This window comes from Poecilia mexicana, unplaced genomic scaffold, assembly GCF_051168715.1.
Source record: "Poecilia mexicana isolate PSO_F unplaced genomic scaffold, ASM5116871v1 scaffold_9, whole genome shotgun sequence".
Lineage (NCBI taxonomy): Eukaryota > Metazoa > Chordata > Actinopteri > Cyprinodontiformes > Poeciliidae > Poecilia > Poecilia mexicana.
The window spans coordinates 31,881,029-31,898,482 of NW_028263378.1; the positions used below are offsets into that span (position 1 = coordinate 31,881,029).

The 17,454-nt window shown below is 41.0% G+C and overlaps 1 protein-coding gene and 1 long non-coding RNA gene across 8 annotated transcripts in view; both read left to right on the forward strand.

The window, feature by feature from the left end:
* The window catches only part of whrnb (whirlin b), a 60,493-nt gene that overhangs the window by 28,565 nt on the left and 14,474 nt on the right, over positions 1–17,454 (forward strand). For 2 of the 3 annotated variants that reach the window (XM_088009153.1, XM_088009154.1), the window contains exons 4-7: positions 5,321–5,595; positions 10,887–10,923; positions 13,069–13,254; positions 13,361–13,552. In XM_088009153.1, the coding sequence (XP_087865279.1) occupies positions 5,321–5,595; positions 10,887–10,923; positions 13,069–13,254; positions 13,361–13,552 (690 nt within the window). Of the gene's footprint in view, positions 1–5,320; positions 5,596–10,886; positions 10,924–13,068; positions 13,255–13,360; positions 13,583–17,454 lie in introns of all 3 variants that reach the window. The other variant, XM_088009152.1, reaches the window with a different exon arrangement.
* LOC148157766 (uncharacterized) lies at positions 13,898–16,366 on the forward strand. 5 transcript variants are annotated; one of them, XR_015764317.1, is made up of 6 exons: positions 13,898–14,613; positions 15,206–15,315; positions 15,405–15,522; positions 15,703–15,770; positions 15,845–15,960; positions 16,060–16,366. It is a non-coding gene; the product is annotated as an uncharacterized LOC148157766 (long non-coding RNA). The 5 variants fall into 5 exon arrangements; XR_015764318.1 differs by having other exon boundaries at positions 15,227–15,315; XR_015764319.1 differs by having other exon boundaries at positions 13,898–14,198; positions 15,227–15,315.

Consider the following 17,454-nt stretch of genomic DNA (forward strand, 5'->3'; position numbering starts at 1 on the left):
CTGAACTGGCCTGGTAATGGATCATTCATTTGATTCAGGTGTGTTGGAGCAGGGATGCATCTGAAAGTTGCAGGATTTTAGCTCTTGAGGGGTGGACTTGAGTACCCCTGCTCTAGGGCAAGGTCGTTCATCTGAGAGGGACTCAGAGTTGAGCTGCTCCTTTTCCACCTCAAGAGGAGTCAGTTGAGGTGGTTCTGGCATCATGTTGGGATGTCTCCTGGATGCCTTTCTGGTGAGATGTTCCAGGCACGTCCCACCAGGAGGAGACCCAGAGGAAGCTGGATGCTGGATGGACAATGTTTCTCAGCTGGCCACTCAATCCCGGAAAAACTTAGAGAAGATGGATGGATGGATGGATGGATGGATGGATGGATGGATGGATGGATGGATGGATGGATGGATGGATGGATGGATGGATGGATGGATGGATGGATGGATGGATGGATGGATGGATGGATGGATCAGGAAATTAACCTCATTAGGTATGACAGAAAATGTGAGTACAAGCCTGCCTTTAATATCCTCTAAACCGCTCTGCTATATTGACCTCATCTGAAATTGTAATTTTAATTGATTTCACACAATCATGTTAGTGGTGAGGAGAAAAATCAATAACTCATCTGTTTCTTCTCTTTTTTATTCTTTGTCTGATGTGAACTCCAGCATTGACCAAAGAAATTGTTCACAGAAAAATATTTAGGTCCAATAATGTATTATTATCTTTAAATTATGTGGGGTGACTGTGACAACAGTGGTAGGAGTTTGTCCTGTAACTGGTGGGTTGCTGCTTCAAACCTAGGCTTCAAATGTCTCTGTTGTAGTGTCTGTTCATCCACCTTGCTTGCTGTTGGTGCTCAGAAGGCCTGGTGTTCTCTATCAGTTTGCCCCAATGTAGCTCACTATCACCAGTGTGCGAATGGGTGAATGACTGTGAAAAGATTTGGGTTCTGTGGACTAGATGAAGTCCTACACCCATACAGGCCATTTACCATTAACTATGCAAGCCTGTGGTGGCAGTTCTATGATCTGGGGTTGCTGCATTCTGTCAGGTTGATGTTCAGCAGGATCATGAATCCAAACAATGTGGTTAGCTGACTACCGGGGTATTTCATCAATGGACTTAGTCCAAGATGACAATACCAGAATTCATCAGACTCAGATTGTGAAAGAGTGGTTCATGAAGCATGAGACATCATTTTCCCACATGGACTGACCACCACAGAGGCTGGATTTTAACTGTTGAGTTTCTGTGGGATATGCTTGTAAAGTGGTCAAACTATTCCAACATCAATACAAGACCTTGACGAGAAATTCATGCAGTACTGGATGGCCAGAAATCTTTTGACATTACAGTATTGAAACCATGCCACAACAAAGGCATGTTGTATTAAAAGCTTCCAATGAAATATTAGTGTCTGACCTGTTTTTGGTGATGACTTTTGACCAGACAGGCATTGTATGCCAGACAAGGGCATAGGTTCGGTCTAAGTTTTGGTGGGGACCTTGACACCCCCCCCTGGCAGCACAGTGAAATGCCCAAGAGCACAGAACATTTTTGAGAAGGGGGGGGCAAACCACATTGGCTTAATAACCCCCTCCCCCCAACCATATCATACATCTTGTGTATACAACCAGATACAGTCATACTCAGCAGATCAGTTCAAGAACACTTTACTTTTTCCTTTACAAAATTCAGCAAACGTTACAAGTAAGATCAAAAGAAATATCCTCTGGATACAGCAAACACAATTGCAGATAAGAAGAAATCAATAATAACATAAAAAAGAAAAAATATTACATAATTAACAGACCTATTCTACCTCACATTCAGTGCTGACCTTACTAAACACCGGACTTTACAACAAATGCGTTGCGTGATAGATATCTAACTTATGGGTCCACTCACTGTACTTACAGCCGACGTAGCGAAATAACTTCTAATGTCTGTCCTTTTCTTTTTTGGTGGCGACATGGTCTCGAGACTCAGAAGGAGACGCGTGTGCCCAGCTAGCCGCCGCCTTTTGCAGCTAATCAAAGAACGTCCGACGATTCAACTGACTCCCCCTCCCCCCACCCCCCCGACAGCACCGTTCCGACACGGTCTCGGAGGCTCATAATAAATGTCAAACTAAGAAGCTTCCGTTCCGCGCACCGCCTGTTGCTGCTAATCAAAGATCGTAGATCCACGTTCTTTGAGCCAATATGGCAAAAATTGGTCGGGACTTTTTCATATCCCGTGAATATTGGTCGGGACATGTCCCTACCGTCCCTACCCAAACCTACGCCCATGATGCCAGACACTGCATACAATGCCATTGTATGCATTGTATGCATACAATACATTGTATGTATTGCTGTACTTATTGCAATAAGTACAGCAATACTTACTTATTGCTGTAAGTAATACTTACAGCAATAAGTAATACTTACTGTTGTAAGTATTGCTTTGTATATACATTGCCTGTTGTAAGTACTGGTTCCAAAGGTTCTATGTTTTGAATTATTTATAATTGTAAATGTCTCTTCTGCCTCAATTTTGTTTTATTATATAGTTATTATCTTTATTACCTTTTTATTTAGTTTTTTTATGATATGAATTAAAAAAACAAATTTTTTTATCTATCTAATTAGATGATTTTTACAAATTAAAGCAGATGCTATGATCAAACTCAGTAATCAATTAGTCTTTTTACCAAATAATGTTTTACTCTGACTAGTGCAATTTTTGGACGTCTACTTATTATTTCTGGTTGAGTAAAAATACATTGAAGTAATTTTGTTCTTATTTGAGTACAGTTTGTGGTTTCTCTGTGGTGTTGGGTTTGTATCCCTCACTGCTACATTCTTTGGAGCATCCACTCCTCCCCGCTGTAGTTTGTTTCTGTCTTTGCTTTGTTGTTCTCATTTTGTCGTCTCTTGTTTTATTTTGGAGCTTTTCCACAAAACTTTGATGTAGCATTTGATAACAATTTTCTGGTTCCCGTGCAATACTCTAACCTAACCTTAATGTTGTTTCACAATAGCAGTGACATAACCACAGGGATTTGCTACACAGACTAACTGTGAGACTTGTTAAATCCTGCAGCCTGTTTTTTGTGTAGTAAGCTAAAAATATAATGTTTTTCATTCAATGTATTTTAGTTTTCTTTTACTGATTATCATCAAAGCACAATTAACCCTACAAACTTGAAGTTCATTTTAATAGTTTAACTATAAACATTATTTTGAACAGATTTTGTCACAGTAAGAATATCTGTGACAATTTTATTTATGTTGACTTTAGGTGTATGAAACCATTTGAGTGGTTTCCATCCCTGCTGTTGAAGTACCACTGTCCTGTATGTTTTAGCAGGGCAGTAATTAACACATATTCAATATGTTAAACACACATGTATATGTGATTAACATGCTTTCAGCTGCACCTCATAGCTGTCATGCAGCTATGAGGTGCAGCTACATCTAAGACATGCAGGGTCGAAATGCTTGAGGACCAAAGTTGGGGACCACTGATCTAGATTACATTTGTGGTCTTTTAAAATAATTTTTCAATAGTTTTATGATCACTGAGTCGGTGTTACCTCTTAAATCCTACTCTTGCAAAACCCTTGCAAATTTACTGTATTTTACTGTACTTTAGATATTATAATAATACACACAATGCTCCCCCCGAACTCCTTCCTAAACAAAATCTGTAGCATTTGTCATTTAAAGATTTGCTTGTGCCTTTGGTACAGTATTTGGCACTGTTAAAATACTAAAATGATGTATTGTGTAACATTACAGTTAGAATGATTGTAAAGAGCCACAACAAATCCAGCAATAATATTTGAACTTAATGTGCTGTTGCAGTGGTAGTGGAGTTGTGACACAATTTCATCACTGATGCACACCTGTGTCAGTGTAATAAATTGTCAGTATATAGTAGTGCTTATATCACTGTTCAGTGATTGCAGATAGGAATGACGAAGAATGCTAAACACATTGGCTGGTGTCTGTGATGTATTCCTCTGTCACACTCTCTGCTGATTGTCTAGCTTCTGCAGCATGATAATTAGCTTTAGTCCAGCATTGGCCTCTATGTTTATGTCTGTTGGAGAGAGAGAGACAAGGAAGGAGACTTGGCACCCTCCAGATGATAAATGGATTTGTAAAGTTAAGAGAGCTTTAAATTCCAAGCTCATTGTTTTTAAAACTGTGACTGAATGTCATTGTGGTAGTCATTTGTTTTCTGCAGCATGAAACAGGGAAAATACACTGATGTTTTTGCATTGTTTTTTTATTACTTATTTTTGTTATGGTTTCTGAATTGTAATTAGGGGAAACTAGTAGACTCAAAGTCATCGTTAACAGAAAATGTGCTTTTTTAAATAGAAGGTCCTATGCACTAAAACTTCTTAAATTCAAATCTATCCTTAAAACTTTCCAAGGACACAGAACTGATTACAAACTGTGGTTATTTATGAAATATGAAGCCCACATAAAAAGCTGGGTGTCATTTCATACACCATAAAACACATAAAAAATAAATAAGAAATCACTGAAATAATTTCTTCCAGATGAAGAAATTCTCTCTCCCCCTCTTTTTTTGAAAACCTGATTTTATAACTTTTCTTAACAGCATAGTAACAGCCACAGTCGTTCGTGTCTTCCACTGACTGCTGCTGAACAGTGTCACTCTCAAGCGGCCCCAAGCAGGAACCATTTCATGCAGATAGGGGGGTTCAGGGAAAATATGGATGTGTTTGTTGATCTGGGAGTGGGAACATTGAATTTTTACTGCTAAAACTAATCTTTGAAAATACAATATGATTAATTTTGTAATTGACAGGGTGACAGAGAACGCTGGTGGACCAGTGTGGCCATCGGTGCTGCCACCATTGTTTTATTGTTTGCTCGTTTGTTTTTTATTGTGATGGTTCACACACCACGTGCGCACATTTGTGTCACACAGCATTACGTCAGCGCTACAAATGGAAATGGATAACATACATTTCAAACAATGTAATAAAGATTTTGTAGACAAAACAATAAAACATTAAAAATTAAGAATATTCACAAGTCTCAAACTTTGAGTCCGAGTTGAGCTTAATGTCTTTTGAAACCAAATCTAAGTCAAGCCCAAGGTTACTCTATATGCAACTTAAGTTTGACTCAAGTTTGAGTTTCAAACTCGAGAACCCAACCCAGGCCCCAGTACCACACATCTAATGAATTGAACAAATGAACTGACTTCTTAAGATATGTTTGACTGTATGTAATCCTAAGTTTTGTGATTTCATGATGAAAATTAACCTAAGACGTTGTGCTGTGTCTGTTACAGGTGGGTGACCAAATTCTGGAAGTGAATGGTCAGAGCTTTGTCACCATCTCCCATGATGAGGCAGTTAACATCCTCAAGTCAGGGCGCCACCTACTGATGAGGTTGAGGGATGTGGGCCGTCTGCCTCATGCACGTACAATTGTGGATGAGACCAAATGGGTCTGTGGTCAGGTCATTGCTGAGACCAATGCAACGGCTGCCCTAAATTCTGTCTCACATCCTAGTGACGGTGCTGTTGTTCATCCAAGCATCAGTGCCAGTGGCAACAATACAAGGTAAGTACACTAAGCTAGGCTAAAGAATCTTACACTGGATCCACAAGGGGAATTAGACAATCAAGACATTTAACCATTTACTACCTGAATTTATTTAAAGTAATATGTGTTTTTGTTTTCAATCAAATACATATTTAAATAGAGATCGTTGATTTAGATAGTATATACAATACATATAAACGTAGATATTTAAGATTCAAGATTCAAGATACTTTATTGTCATTCACATCACGTATCACATGAGGTGGAACGAAATTGAGAGTCACAGCCCCAGTTACATCCAAATATAAAAATATAAATATAAAAATATAAAATATAAAAATATAAAGTCGCTACAAGAGCACAATATTATAGGTAGGAAAAGTGTATAGCTAAGAGCAGTGCAATAAGGGAGGATGATGGGAGTTTAAGAGTCGCACAGCTTCTGGTATGAAGCTGTTTCTCAGTCTGGTTGTCCTGCATTTGATGCTCCGCAACCTCCTACCTGAGGGGAGCGGGACAAAAAGTGAGTGTGCTGGGTGAGTAGGGTCCTTCATGATGCAGGAGGCCCTTTTCCTGCATCTGGAGGTGTAGATGTCTGTGGCGGTGGGGAGGTTGACTCCAACAGTCCTTTGTGCCGCCTTCACCACTCTTTGCAGAGCTTTCCTGTCTGCAACAGAGCAGCTGCCGTACCACACGTTTATGCTGGAGCACAGCACGCTCTCCACCACACATCTGTAAAAGGAGTTGAGGACAGAGCTCCCCAGTCCTGCACGCTTCAGCCGCCTGAGGAAATAGAGCCGCTGATTCGCCTTCTTGACCAAAACGGAGGTGTTTTTGCTCCAGGTGAGGTTGCTGGACAGGTGCACGCCCAAATACCTGTAGCTGGAGACAACTTCCACCGCAGATCCTCCGACTAGCAGGGGGGAATGGACATGTGTGTTCCGTCTGAAGTCCACGATCATCTCCTTCGTCTTCTTGACGTTGATGCAGAGGTTGTTCTCCCTGCACCAGGCCTCCAGGTTTTCCACCTCCTGTCTGTAGCTTGACTCATCACCGTTTGTGATGTTTCCAACCACTGCTGTGTCATCCGCAAACTTCACAATATGACAGCCAGGATGGAGAGGAGAGCAGTCATATGTGAGTAGCGTGAACAGGAGGGGACTCAGCACACAGCCCTGTGGGGAGTCAGTGCTGAGGTCTGTGGTGGAGGAGGAGATGTTGTGAATCTTCACAGACTGCGGCCTGTTGGTCAAGAAGTCCAGGACCCAGTTGCAAAGTGAAGTGCGCAGTCCAAGTGAGGAGAGTTTATGTATTAGGGTCTGAGGAATTATTGTATTGAAAGCCGATGTGAAGTCCACAAATAGCAGACGAACATAGGAATTCCTCTTCTCCAAGTGAGTGAGAGCAGTATGGACCACAGAAGAAATGGCATCGTCTGTGGAGCGGTTCTTCCTGTAGGCGTACTGGTGAGGGTCTACGGTGACGTCGATAGTGGCTTTGATGTGGGTCATTACCAGTCTTTCAAAGCACTTTGAGACTATCGGCGTGAGGGCTATTGGCCGATAGTCATTCAGACCCATCACTGTGGATGTCTTTGGGACCGGGATGATGGTCGCGGTCTTCAGGCAGGCGGGAACAGCCGCTTGAAAAAGGGATAGATTGAAAATGTCTGCCAGGACCTCACAGAGCTGATCAGCACAGTCCCGCAGAACCCGTCCGGGGATGTTGTCCGGGCCAGCAGCTTTTCGTGGGTTGATCCTTTTCAGGGTCCTCCTCACTTCTGCTGGCATCACACTGAGTGGCACTTCTCCAGGTGGAGGGATAAGACTGGTGCTGGGTGGGGTGTCGTGGTCCTCAAAGCGTGCGTAGAAGTCGTTGAGGGCTTCAGGCAGAGTGGGGTCTGTAGTGCATTGTGCAGCACTGGTTTTGTAGTCAGTGATGCACTTGATTCCCTTCCACATGCTTTGTGGGTCTTTGGAGGTGAAGTGACCCTGGATTTTCTGTGCATATGAAGCCTTTGCCCTCTTTATTCCTGCAGTGAGCTCTCTTCTAGCCCTCCTGAGCTCCTGTTGGTCACCAGACCTAAAGGCAGCATCCCTGGCTTTCAGCAGAGAGCGCACCTCTGCATTCAGCCAGGGTTTCTGATTCGGGTGACAGGTCACGGTCCTGGTGGTGGTGACATCCTCCACACATTTGCTTATGTACCCGAGGACAGAAGATGTATAGTCCTCCAGATCCAGCTCCCCCTCAGTCTCAGCAGCATCCCGGAAGATCTGCCAGTCTGTACAGCCAAAGCAGTCCTGCAGCACTACGTCTCCATCGCAGGGCCACACAGTGATGGTCTTCTGTGTGGGTTTGAGGCGGCGCAGTGGTGGGTGGTAAGAAGGGACCATCAGGACGGAGATATGGTCGGAGGGTCCGAGGTGGGGGCGGGGGAAGGCTCTGTACGCGTCTCTCATATTGGTGTAAACATGGTCAAGCGTATTGTTTCCACGTGTTGGAATATTGACGTGTGGATAGAACCTCGGCAAAGTGTCCGTCAGTTTTACGTGGTTAAAGTCACCCGCCACCACGTAAAACGCCGTCGGATGCTTGTTCTGGAGCGAGCTGATGGCTCATGAAGTTCCTCCAGCGCGTTGTTAGCGTTAGCATCCGGTGCAATGTAAACAGTGGTGACGAACACAGCCGTGAACTCCCGCGGCAGATAGTGTGGCCGACACTTTACAGTCACATATTCCGCCGCTGCAGAGCAGTGACTTTTTTCCAGCACGCAGTTTGTACACCAACCTTTATTTACGTAAACACACAAGCCGCCCCCCCGCGCTTTCCCGGATCGCTTGTTACGGTCCGCTCGAAAGAGGAGCCGGCCAGCGAGCTGGAAGGCTGAGTCCGGCATGTTGTTGGTTAGCCAGGTTTCCGTGAGACAGATCACCGCACAGTTCCTCATATCCTCAGAAACACTGATCCTCAGCCGCTAAAGGTCCAGCTTGTTGTCCAAAGGGCGGACATTAGACAGGAAAACAGATGGAATCGGGGGTCTGCTAGCATTAGCCTTTAGCCTGACCAGCACTCCCCCGCGCTTCCCCCTCTTCTTCCCCCGCTCGCACCTCCTCCTCCGGCTCTTTGTCTGGGAAGATCTGCTCCTCCACGCCGGTGTCCTAAAGAGCCGTAGTTTGCAGAGAGTGGTTTGGAGATCGTTGTCGATAAGAGTAGATCTTGTGGCCATACTGTTCCTTATCTGAGAAAGTTCAGTTCTGCTATAACTCACACGCTTGAAATGCGTGAAGTTATATTCAAAAACACCGGAAAAGTTACTAAAAGTCGGATTTACGCTGGGGGCGTGAGAAGCCGCTGCACTGCTGCGCGCCGCCATCAATTAAGGTTATTAATAGTATGCTCATGTGTGAAATTAGGCATATTCTGATATACATTGATTACTGGATGACAACAAAGTGCTTTCAATGAGATAATGACTATGATATGTGGAATATGCATCAACCTGCATTAGGCTGGATTAAGGCCAGAAGTGGTTTAAAGCAAATTTCCAGCAATTGTCTAAAAATTGTTAAACTGAGTCCTGAAATGTGCTCATTGGATTCTGTATGTGAACCATTACATATAGGACCAAATGTTGCTGACTTTGTTTGGTTGTTTCACTAGTGTATAAATATTGTTAAAGACCTTAACCGCATTGCCTGGACAATGTGTTTTTTATTTGTGACAAAAATTGGTGAGAGTAGTCCAAAGGTGAGAATCAGTATTTCTCTGCTTTTATTAAATTATAATTATTAAAATATAATTCAAAGCTCCTTGCCAGCTGGAGGTAGTGCTGATGCAGGGCAGCCTCACCTCTGATTGGCTGCCTCAGGGCAGCTATAACTATGAATGACTGAATATAGTATGAAGCGCTTTGGAGTCCTCTGGTTTTGATAAAACGCTACATAGTACAGGTTATTTACCATTTTAGCATAACATCAATTAGAACATCACCTGCCAGTTATGACCTTGCCCTTGTTGATTAAAAACATTTCTGAACCTTTGTTGCATTTACAGTACTTTATTGACCTTTGAAGGCTGTTGTTATATCAACAAACCTCAAGTACCAATTTCTTTATTGAATTTGTTTTGGGAGGGTGGTTTGAGTTTGGTTTTGGATTTTTGTCACTTTTAGTGTCCCTTAGATTTTTCTATTTAGTTTGCCCTGTTTTCCACTCCTGTTCTTCCTTAGTGATTCTTGTTATGTTTCTAGTTATTTTCTGTTTATCATGTTTCTTTAGTCCAAGTTATTCCTCAGTGATAGAATTATTTCCTGTTTCTACTGTATCACTTTCTCTTTCCCCACCCTCAGCCTGGCTCCTGCTCCAATTACTCACACCTGCAATCAATTAACTCATCAACCCAGGTCTTTTGTCAAACTGACAAGCTTCCCTGTATTTAAGTTCCTCATAGTCACTAGTTGCTGGTTCGTCTTGTTACTCCTCTCCTTGTCCCTTCTCCCTGGACCCCTCATGTTCTCTGCATGTTTCTTGGACTTTGTGTTTTGTAAATCTGGATTCTTAATTTTCTGTTAACCTTACCTACTTCTCCTGGTTGCTGGATTTGGGTTCACACTTCACAAATCATAACAACTTGTTGATTAAATTAAGTGAGAAAAACTAAAGCACATGTAGACTTTCACACATACTGTTCTCACCAACAGCAACATCCAGGGTACAGACAATATTATTGAGGACTCTTCTGATTACCAGTGTCTACCTTAAAAATAAACTGGACTGGACAGCTTTGCATTTTAGAGAAAGAGTAAAAGAAGACTACCTACAAAGGAGACTGGGAGCTTTAGTAGTTACAATGCATTTAGTAGTTACTTTTAGTAGTTGCAATGTACAAAGAAGAACAATATTTTTTTCTGCAGCGCTGTTTATTTTTACTTAAATATACAAAAGCACCCTTTCTATACCTTTTACATCTGGTACTCTTCATAACTGTATAGTTTGTATTTTGTGTACAACATTTGCCTTGTCGTTTCAGGTGTGTACGTCTGCATGCTTTTCCATTTGTCTGCTGCTGATGCACTAATTTTCCAATTGAGGGACAATTAAAGGATTATTTTCTGTTAAAATCAACTACAAAATTACGAACTTGCAGTTCTTCTGTGGACTATGAAGAAATAATAAGAACTAAGTGAATTGCTGTGCTTTGATCCTCTGTTGAAATCTGTCGAAGCAGATCTTCCTCTTTTATGCTGTGAAGTTGACACTGTTTTTCTCATGCATACATGTATAATATTTGATATTTTGTCCCTCTTGCAGACCGTCATCTGCCAGAGCTACACCTGTATTTGGAAAGGTGAGAAAGCAACATTGCTGTTAATTCCTCATGCTACAAATTTATTTGAAACTAACTGAAGATGGATGCAGATTTTAAACTTAAGCCAGATTAGGGCCGTTGTAAAATGTATCGTTTTTAATTAGTGGCAGTTTGCCAAAATACAGCCAATTATATCAAGGCAGCTTTTGAAAGAGTGATTCATGCACTTGTTACATAATGCTTGGGTTGGGTTAGGGCAGAGGTTCCCAAACTGTGGGGCGCGCCCCCTATGGGGGGCGCCGTGTCATTGCAGGGGGGGCGCGGGAAGCCGTCTGGATGAAAATAAAACAAAACATGAACACTGTATGCGCTGGGTTTTTACCTTAGAATGGCCAACTCTATGTTATTCCTATGTCAATATGATACAGTAGAGGCTTCCACACTTCCCATATTTGTGTCCTCTGTCACTTTTATCAGCAGTTAAAACTGTTTAATCCGTTGTTAACATGTTGTAACCTGTTTTTCCGAGCCGCCTTTAAACGCAACATGAGCGCTACGACGCTCGCGCTGGGTTTCCACCTGTGAAGGAGAGCTGCTGCTGCTGGGCGGAGCTACGTAGGTTTGTGTTAGAATCACTGCAGCAAACCAGCAAAACGCAAAGAACTTTTCACAGTTTTTCCCTCCAAACTAACCGACTGAGTTGAGTAAAGCTGTTGGATGCAGGTAATGTTAGCTAAAAGATGACTAGCTAATATCAATACAGAACCTTAAGCTTAACAAGTACCTTGTAGGCTACCAATGTTGGTGTATCTGTATCAGCCGATACCGACACTGATCCAATACAGAAAAACATTACTGAATTGATTCAAAACATTTTCTGTTTTCTGATTTGTTTTTTAAACACAGACATAAATGGACTGAATTACAAATTGATTTGATAACTCTGCACCGGTACAGCACACTTAAATACAAATATAATTTTGCATCTTATAAAATTATATTTTATAATTTATAATTGATAATGGTAGAGAGTTTTACAGCAATGTCTTCTGGGTCGTCGGTGGCGGCTCAGGGCTTTCCCTTATTTACACAAAGAAGGGAAAGCCTTCTTTGTGCAAAGAAAGGCTTTATACAAAGCCTTTGTATAAAGCCACCCAGCCAGAGTGTAGAGTCCCGACATCCATTGAGGCTTCGGCAGTAGCAGAGATGTTGGCGTAGTTATGCAAATCAAGGTTTACACTGTTTATGTTGGATGACTTATGATCTTTTCTCTTATTTTCCAATCTGTGCATGATTGTATTAAAGACCAAGATGCCAAACTAAACAGGGATGTTTAAGTTGTGGATTTAAGTATAGTTTTTAGCGGAGCTTGAGAATAGAAGTCTTGGACGCCATCTTGGCTCACCCTGCCCCCCCTCATTTTGTTGTAAAATAGCCTTTACCGGCCAATTTCTTCCAGAATTACCTCACCGTCAGTTAATTTTATCTTTTGTAATTTTTGTAACAGTCTCCACATCCGCCACTGCACTCAAGCAAGACCCTTGCCTTCTCTTAATGCACTAACTGAGTTTTCGGGTCTGTAACAGCTTATTTTGAATGCCATTAAGTTGTCTTTCAGAAGCCTTTTTGCCTACAGAGGGAGGTGAGACTGTTAGCATTTAACAGTTCCCTGCCGCTAACAGCTGTGTGATTTGGGTTTTCCAGCTGGTATCCAGCAGTTTCAGGCGACTTGTCACCAGTTTTCCATGTAGGTCCAGAGAAGAATGATTCTGATTGTCAGCTGCAGTACCATGTCGCGGAAGTCACTGTTGATTTTTGACCATAAAAGCGACAGCTCTTCTGTTTTCACAGTGCTTCAGAGCAGACATTTAACCAATGTTGTTTAACTTTTATTATCCAGTGAGCTGAAGTGGTCTTCAATTAACCAATCACACATGAGTTCTGGCTTTGTAAAATCTGATTTCATTAAAAGCAAAGTCTCTTCAAAGATTGGTTCTCACTTCACCACTCTCACACATCTTTGGCACTTTAATGAATTATTTTTATATTTATATTTAATCTAACTTATTTATAATCACAAGGCAGGGTTACTGTAGTACATTTTTTACCAGTCAAGCAACCATGCATCTTTCGCTCCTTTGGTGCTTTGGATTTTTCTTACTGAAAAAAAATCTTTTCTCTCAGTCGGCAGGGTACAGAGGGGTTAGCCCACCTGGTGCTCAGGTGTCTCTGGAGCAACAGGCCTACATGCTGCTGACAGAACAGGAGAGGCAGACCATGGCCTACTACCTGCAGGAGTATCAGCAAGGACACATCAATGTGGAGCCATTGACCATGGCTCTTTCTGAGCTTTTCAACACCCATGCAAAGGTAAAGGAGTGTGAGGAAGACCTGACCTGATTGCAATCACAAGCCACGCTCTCTTTCAATATGCTCTTATTTTATTTTCTGCTTTCATTTCTTATCCAACCCACAGTTGTCCTTGTTGTCTGAGGTCAGGAGTTTAGTGGCTCCTCAGGATCTGGAGGTGTACGACAGCCTGGTGTTGCACCATCAAAGGGAGGCTCATCAGGCCTGGCAAGGAGGTCTCAGAGTGCTACATCCATCAGGCCATTCCAGCCATCCAGCTCTTGTGATACATGATGCAGGACAGATCAGCCATCCAGTGGTAACCTCCCTCTCTGTAATACCTGACGATGTGAAATCCACCTTTAGTGTTTTGATGCCATTCTTGTATTTTTGACTGCATTCACCTTAGTAGTCAGAATGAAGTCTGTTAGTTGATAATGCAAGAAAGTTTCTGAAATAGAAATTAAAAGCAAGATTTTTCATCATTTTTGCTGAATGTTTTCATTGCTTTGTTAAACATGTTAAATAAATGATCCATTTCAGGTCTTAAAATGAAATGAACATATTGTACCCAGATCAGAAACCATTCAAATCACTTCATTTGATTCATAGAACAACTTTTGACAACAAATATGATATACACCCATTGACAACATTCACAGTAAAAAATGCTGGGTTATTTTCATAACCCAATTTCTGGGTTGAAGCTGTTGGGTCATAGGTTGGGTTAGTTTGACCAAATATTGGGTCAAAATTCATAACTCATGAGTTGGGTCAGAAATTTATCGGAAGTCTACATCTTGCACACTTCTGTTGGGCCAGGAGTTGGGTGGGTAGATTTACCCAAACGGTTGGGTTAAAGATGAAACTTGGAAGAAGCCACGCCCCTCTTCACAAGCCTCCATTTTCAACATGACTGTGAACATTGCATAACGGACTTCTCCTCTACTTTGAAATAAGACATGGTAAGTAAAAAGAAGATAAAGTTTCAACGTTTATAGAATTTTATACATAAATTGAATTTATTTCAAACATGTTTGATATTTATTTTTATGGTTATTTAAAATGTTTATTACGGTAGGTTCCTCTGACAAAGAGCTTCGGTGTTGCTACAATACGGATGTTGGGGAAAAAATAGATGAAGGGGAAGGGCACAATTTGTCAAGTAAATTAAATTCAGTTTTTAATATAACCTCAATCATATTTGTTCGTAACTTAACATAGTCAAATTTTTAAAAATCGATTTAGTTTTAAAAGAAAAGGTAGTTGACGGTTTGTCCCCTGATTTTTGCAATATGCGCGCGCATCCTTAGCGGGCTGAGGCTACGTGTTCGAACACCAGCAGTAATGGCGGAGGAGAGCGAGAAGAGCTTTAATAATGTGGTTATATTATGCTTTTTGAAAATAAAATAACTTTTGCAAAGTTATTAGGCGATAAATTAGTTGTGTAAACCTGAATTATGCGCTCGGTTTATTAACATATAGCTTAATTACAAACATGCTCGGACGTGTTCGGACTTATCGCTCCCCTCCAGCCGCCGGCTCGTCTCGCCCTCTCTGTCAGTTGACCGGGCGGAGCGGCTCGTTAAGCCGAGAGAGAACGACCGTCTCCCGGCACATTGCTTTCAAACTCCCGCTGGTTTTAGGCAACGAATTAAAAGCAAAACTAAGACAATATCTAATGTTAATGTTTGCTCATTTTATTATTATTGTTACTACGGTATTAATTACAAATACATTTATTTAAAGTTGGTGCTGAAAGTTATTCAGCACTAAGTTTGTGTTAAGTTTTACTTCTAAATTAAATTATATGTCATTTTATTTTATTAAGTGCTATATTTATTTTTAGGAACATAAAATTACTCTGAACATTTGAAATTGCTGGCTAATTACAAGTTATTTGCAGTTGAGACAGCTATAAGATTTAATTCAGTCATTAAAGTTTGATTTGTGATTTTGTCTTTTCTGATAGATTTTGTAATTTTACATCCAGGATCTTCAGGAGAATTAAGCGAAACCCAAACTCCTCGTTCTCAACGAAGACCTTCTGCATGACCAAGAACATGAGTCTGCTCCCTCAAGGTATTGAAGCTCAGAAGAAATGTTCTCTAAAATGTTGTCATGCTTTTTAGTTACTGTAACATTTTAACACTAACTTATGTTTGATACAGAAGATGATGTAGTCCTGCAGCTGCTGCCAGTACTCCTTCCTGCTCCACCTTACTAATTTGGGAGAAGTTTCAGATCCATCAACCTGGAAATTCAGATGTTTTCATTGATATCCAGCCTGTAAGTCAACCTTCATCTCTGAATAATGCTCAGATTGTTTAAATAAGTGCATCACATTCAATAGTGAGGTTTTGTGTTAAACTAGAATCAGTCAGAAATTAGTTTTTGAGAATGTAGCCCTTTACCTTTAAATTCACTAAAGGCCTGTTTTTGTGCTTCTCTCTCTTGTTCTCAACGAAGATCTTTTGTATGGCCAAGAAGAGAAAGGAGCGGCCGTCTTCTCAACAACATGAATTTTCTCCCTTAAGGTATTGAAGCTCAAGAGATGTTTATAAACTGTTAACATTTAACATTTTAACACAAGCTTATGTTTCCCATGCAGACAAGATGATGTAGCCCTGCAGCTGCTGCCAGTGCTCCTCCCTACTTACACATTTGGGAGAAGAGTTTCAGATCCATCAACCTGGAAGTTCAGAGGGTTTCATTGATATCCAGCCTGTAAGTCAACATTCATCTCTGAATCATGCTCAAATTGTTTGCTGTTTATATAAGTTCATCACTAATGGCCTGTTATTTTCTGTCTTCTCTCTCCATCAGGTTGGGACAAACCTGGTGGTGCATCTACAAAATGTGACAACCTGTATGTCCTCATGCAGGGAGACAGGCAAAATGCTAAAGTGTCGTTAAAAATGCTCCTTGTTTAATGGCTGAAAGGTTTACTTGTAGTTTGCTTTAAAACAGACTTTTTTTCATTAAATGTTTTCTAATATGGAGTAACAGATACTTCTGGAGTTGTAGCCAAATGAATTGAAGTGATTTAACTACTTATGTTTTGTAACTTTTGTAAATGAAATTGCTGGCTCTATATATGTATCATGTGGAAATAAAAGAAGCTTTAAATTCATATGTCTTTTAATCCTGTTTTTATATAGTGAAATTTAAAATAATTTTTTTTAACCCAACTATAGTGGTATAATAACCCTTGTGTTGGGTTATGAATTTCAACCCAATTTTGGGTCAGTTTAACCAATTTAAACAAGTCAATTTAACCCAACGTTTGGTTAGTTGCCATGACCCAATGTGCTGGGTCAAACCCTCAACCCAACCCAGTTGGGTTAAAACAACCCAGCGTTGGGTCGGTCCATATTTGACCCAGCGCTGGGTTACGTATTGGGTTATTTTTAACCCAGCAGTTTTTACTGTGTTGTTATTGTCCTTTATTAACCAAAAAGTCCACACTGGTCACTAAAATAACTTTAATCTAACAAGACTAATAAATGATTAAAAAAAATGAAAATCAAACAATGAAAATTCAACATTGATTTTAAAATGTGGTTCAACCTATAATTTAATATTTTGTTGCTCAACCTTTTAAGGCAACCAATCAAATTCTGTCAGAGAGATTTCTTCACCTGTCTACAGGTGTTCTGGTCCACTCTCATGGACAAACTGCTCCAGGTGTCTCCAGTTGAAGGGTGCCTTCTCCAGATGTTTCAGCTCCTTCCACAGATGTTCAACAGGATTTAGATCAGGACTGATGGCAGGCCTGTTTAGAATAGTCCAATGTTTTTCTCTTAGCCATTCTTTGGTGTTTTTAGTTGTGTTCTGGGTCGAGACCCATGACCTGCAACTGATACCAAGCTTTCTGACTCTAGGCAGCACATTTTTCTGCAGAATGCCTTGATAGTCTTGAGATTTCATCGCCTGCTGCACACATTCAAGGCACCCTGTGTCTGATGCAGCAAATCCTCCTAGAGCATAACTGAGCCTCCTCCATGCTTCACAGTGGGGACAGTGTTCTTTTCTTGCATGTGAACGTAGAGCTGATGTGCCTTGTCAAAAAGCTTCAGTTGTGTCGCAACTGTCGAAAGGACCATCTCCCAAAATGCTTTGTATCTTGTCACTATGCATTGTGGTAAATTCCAATCGCAATTTTTATGCCTTATTTTCCCTTTTGATTGTCTTCCACTTTGGATTAGTCTCTCGTTTTCG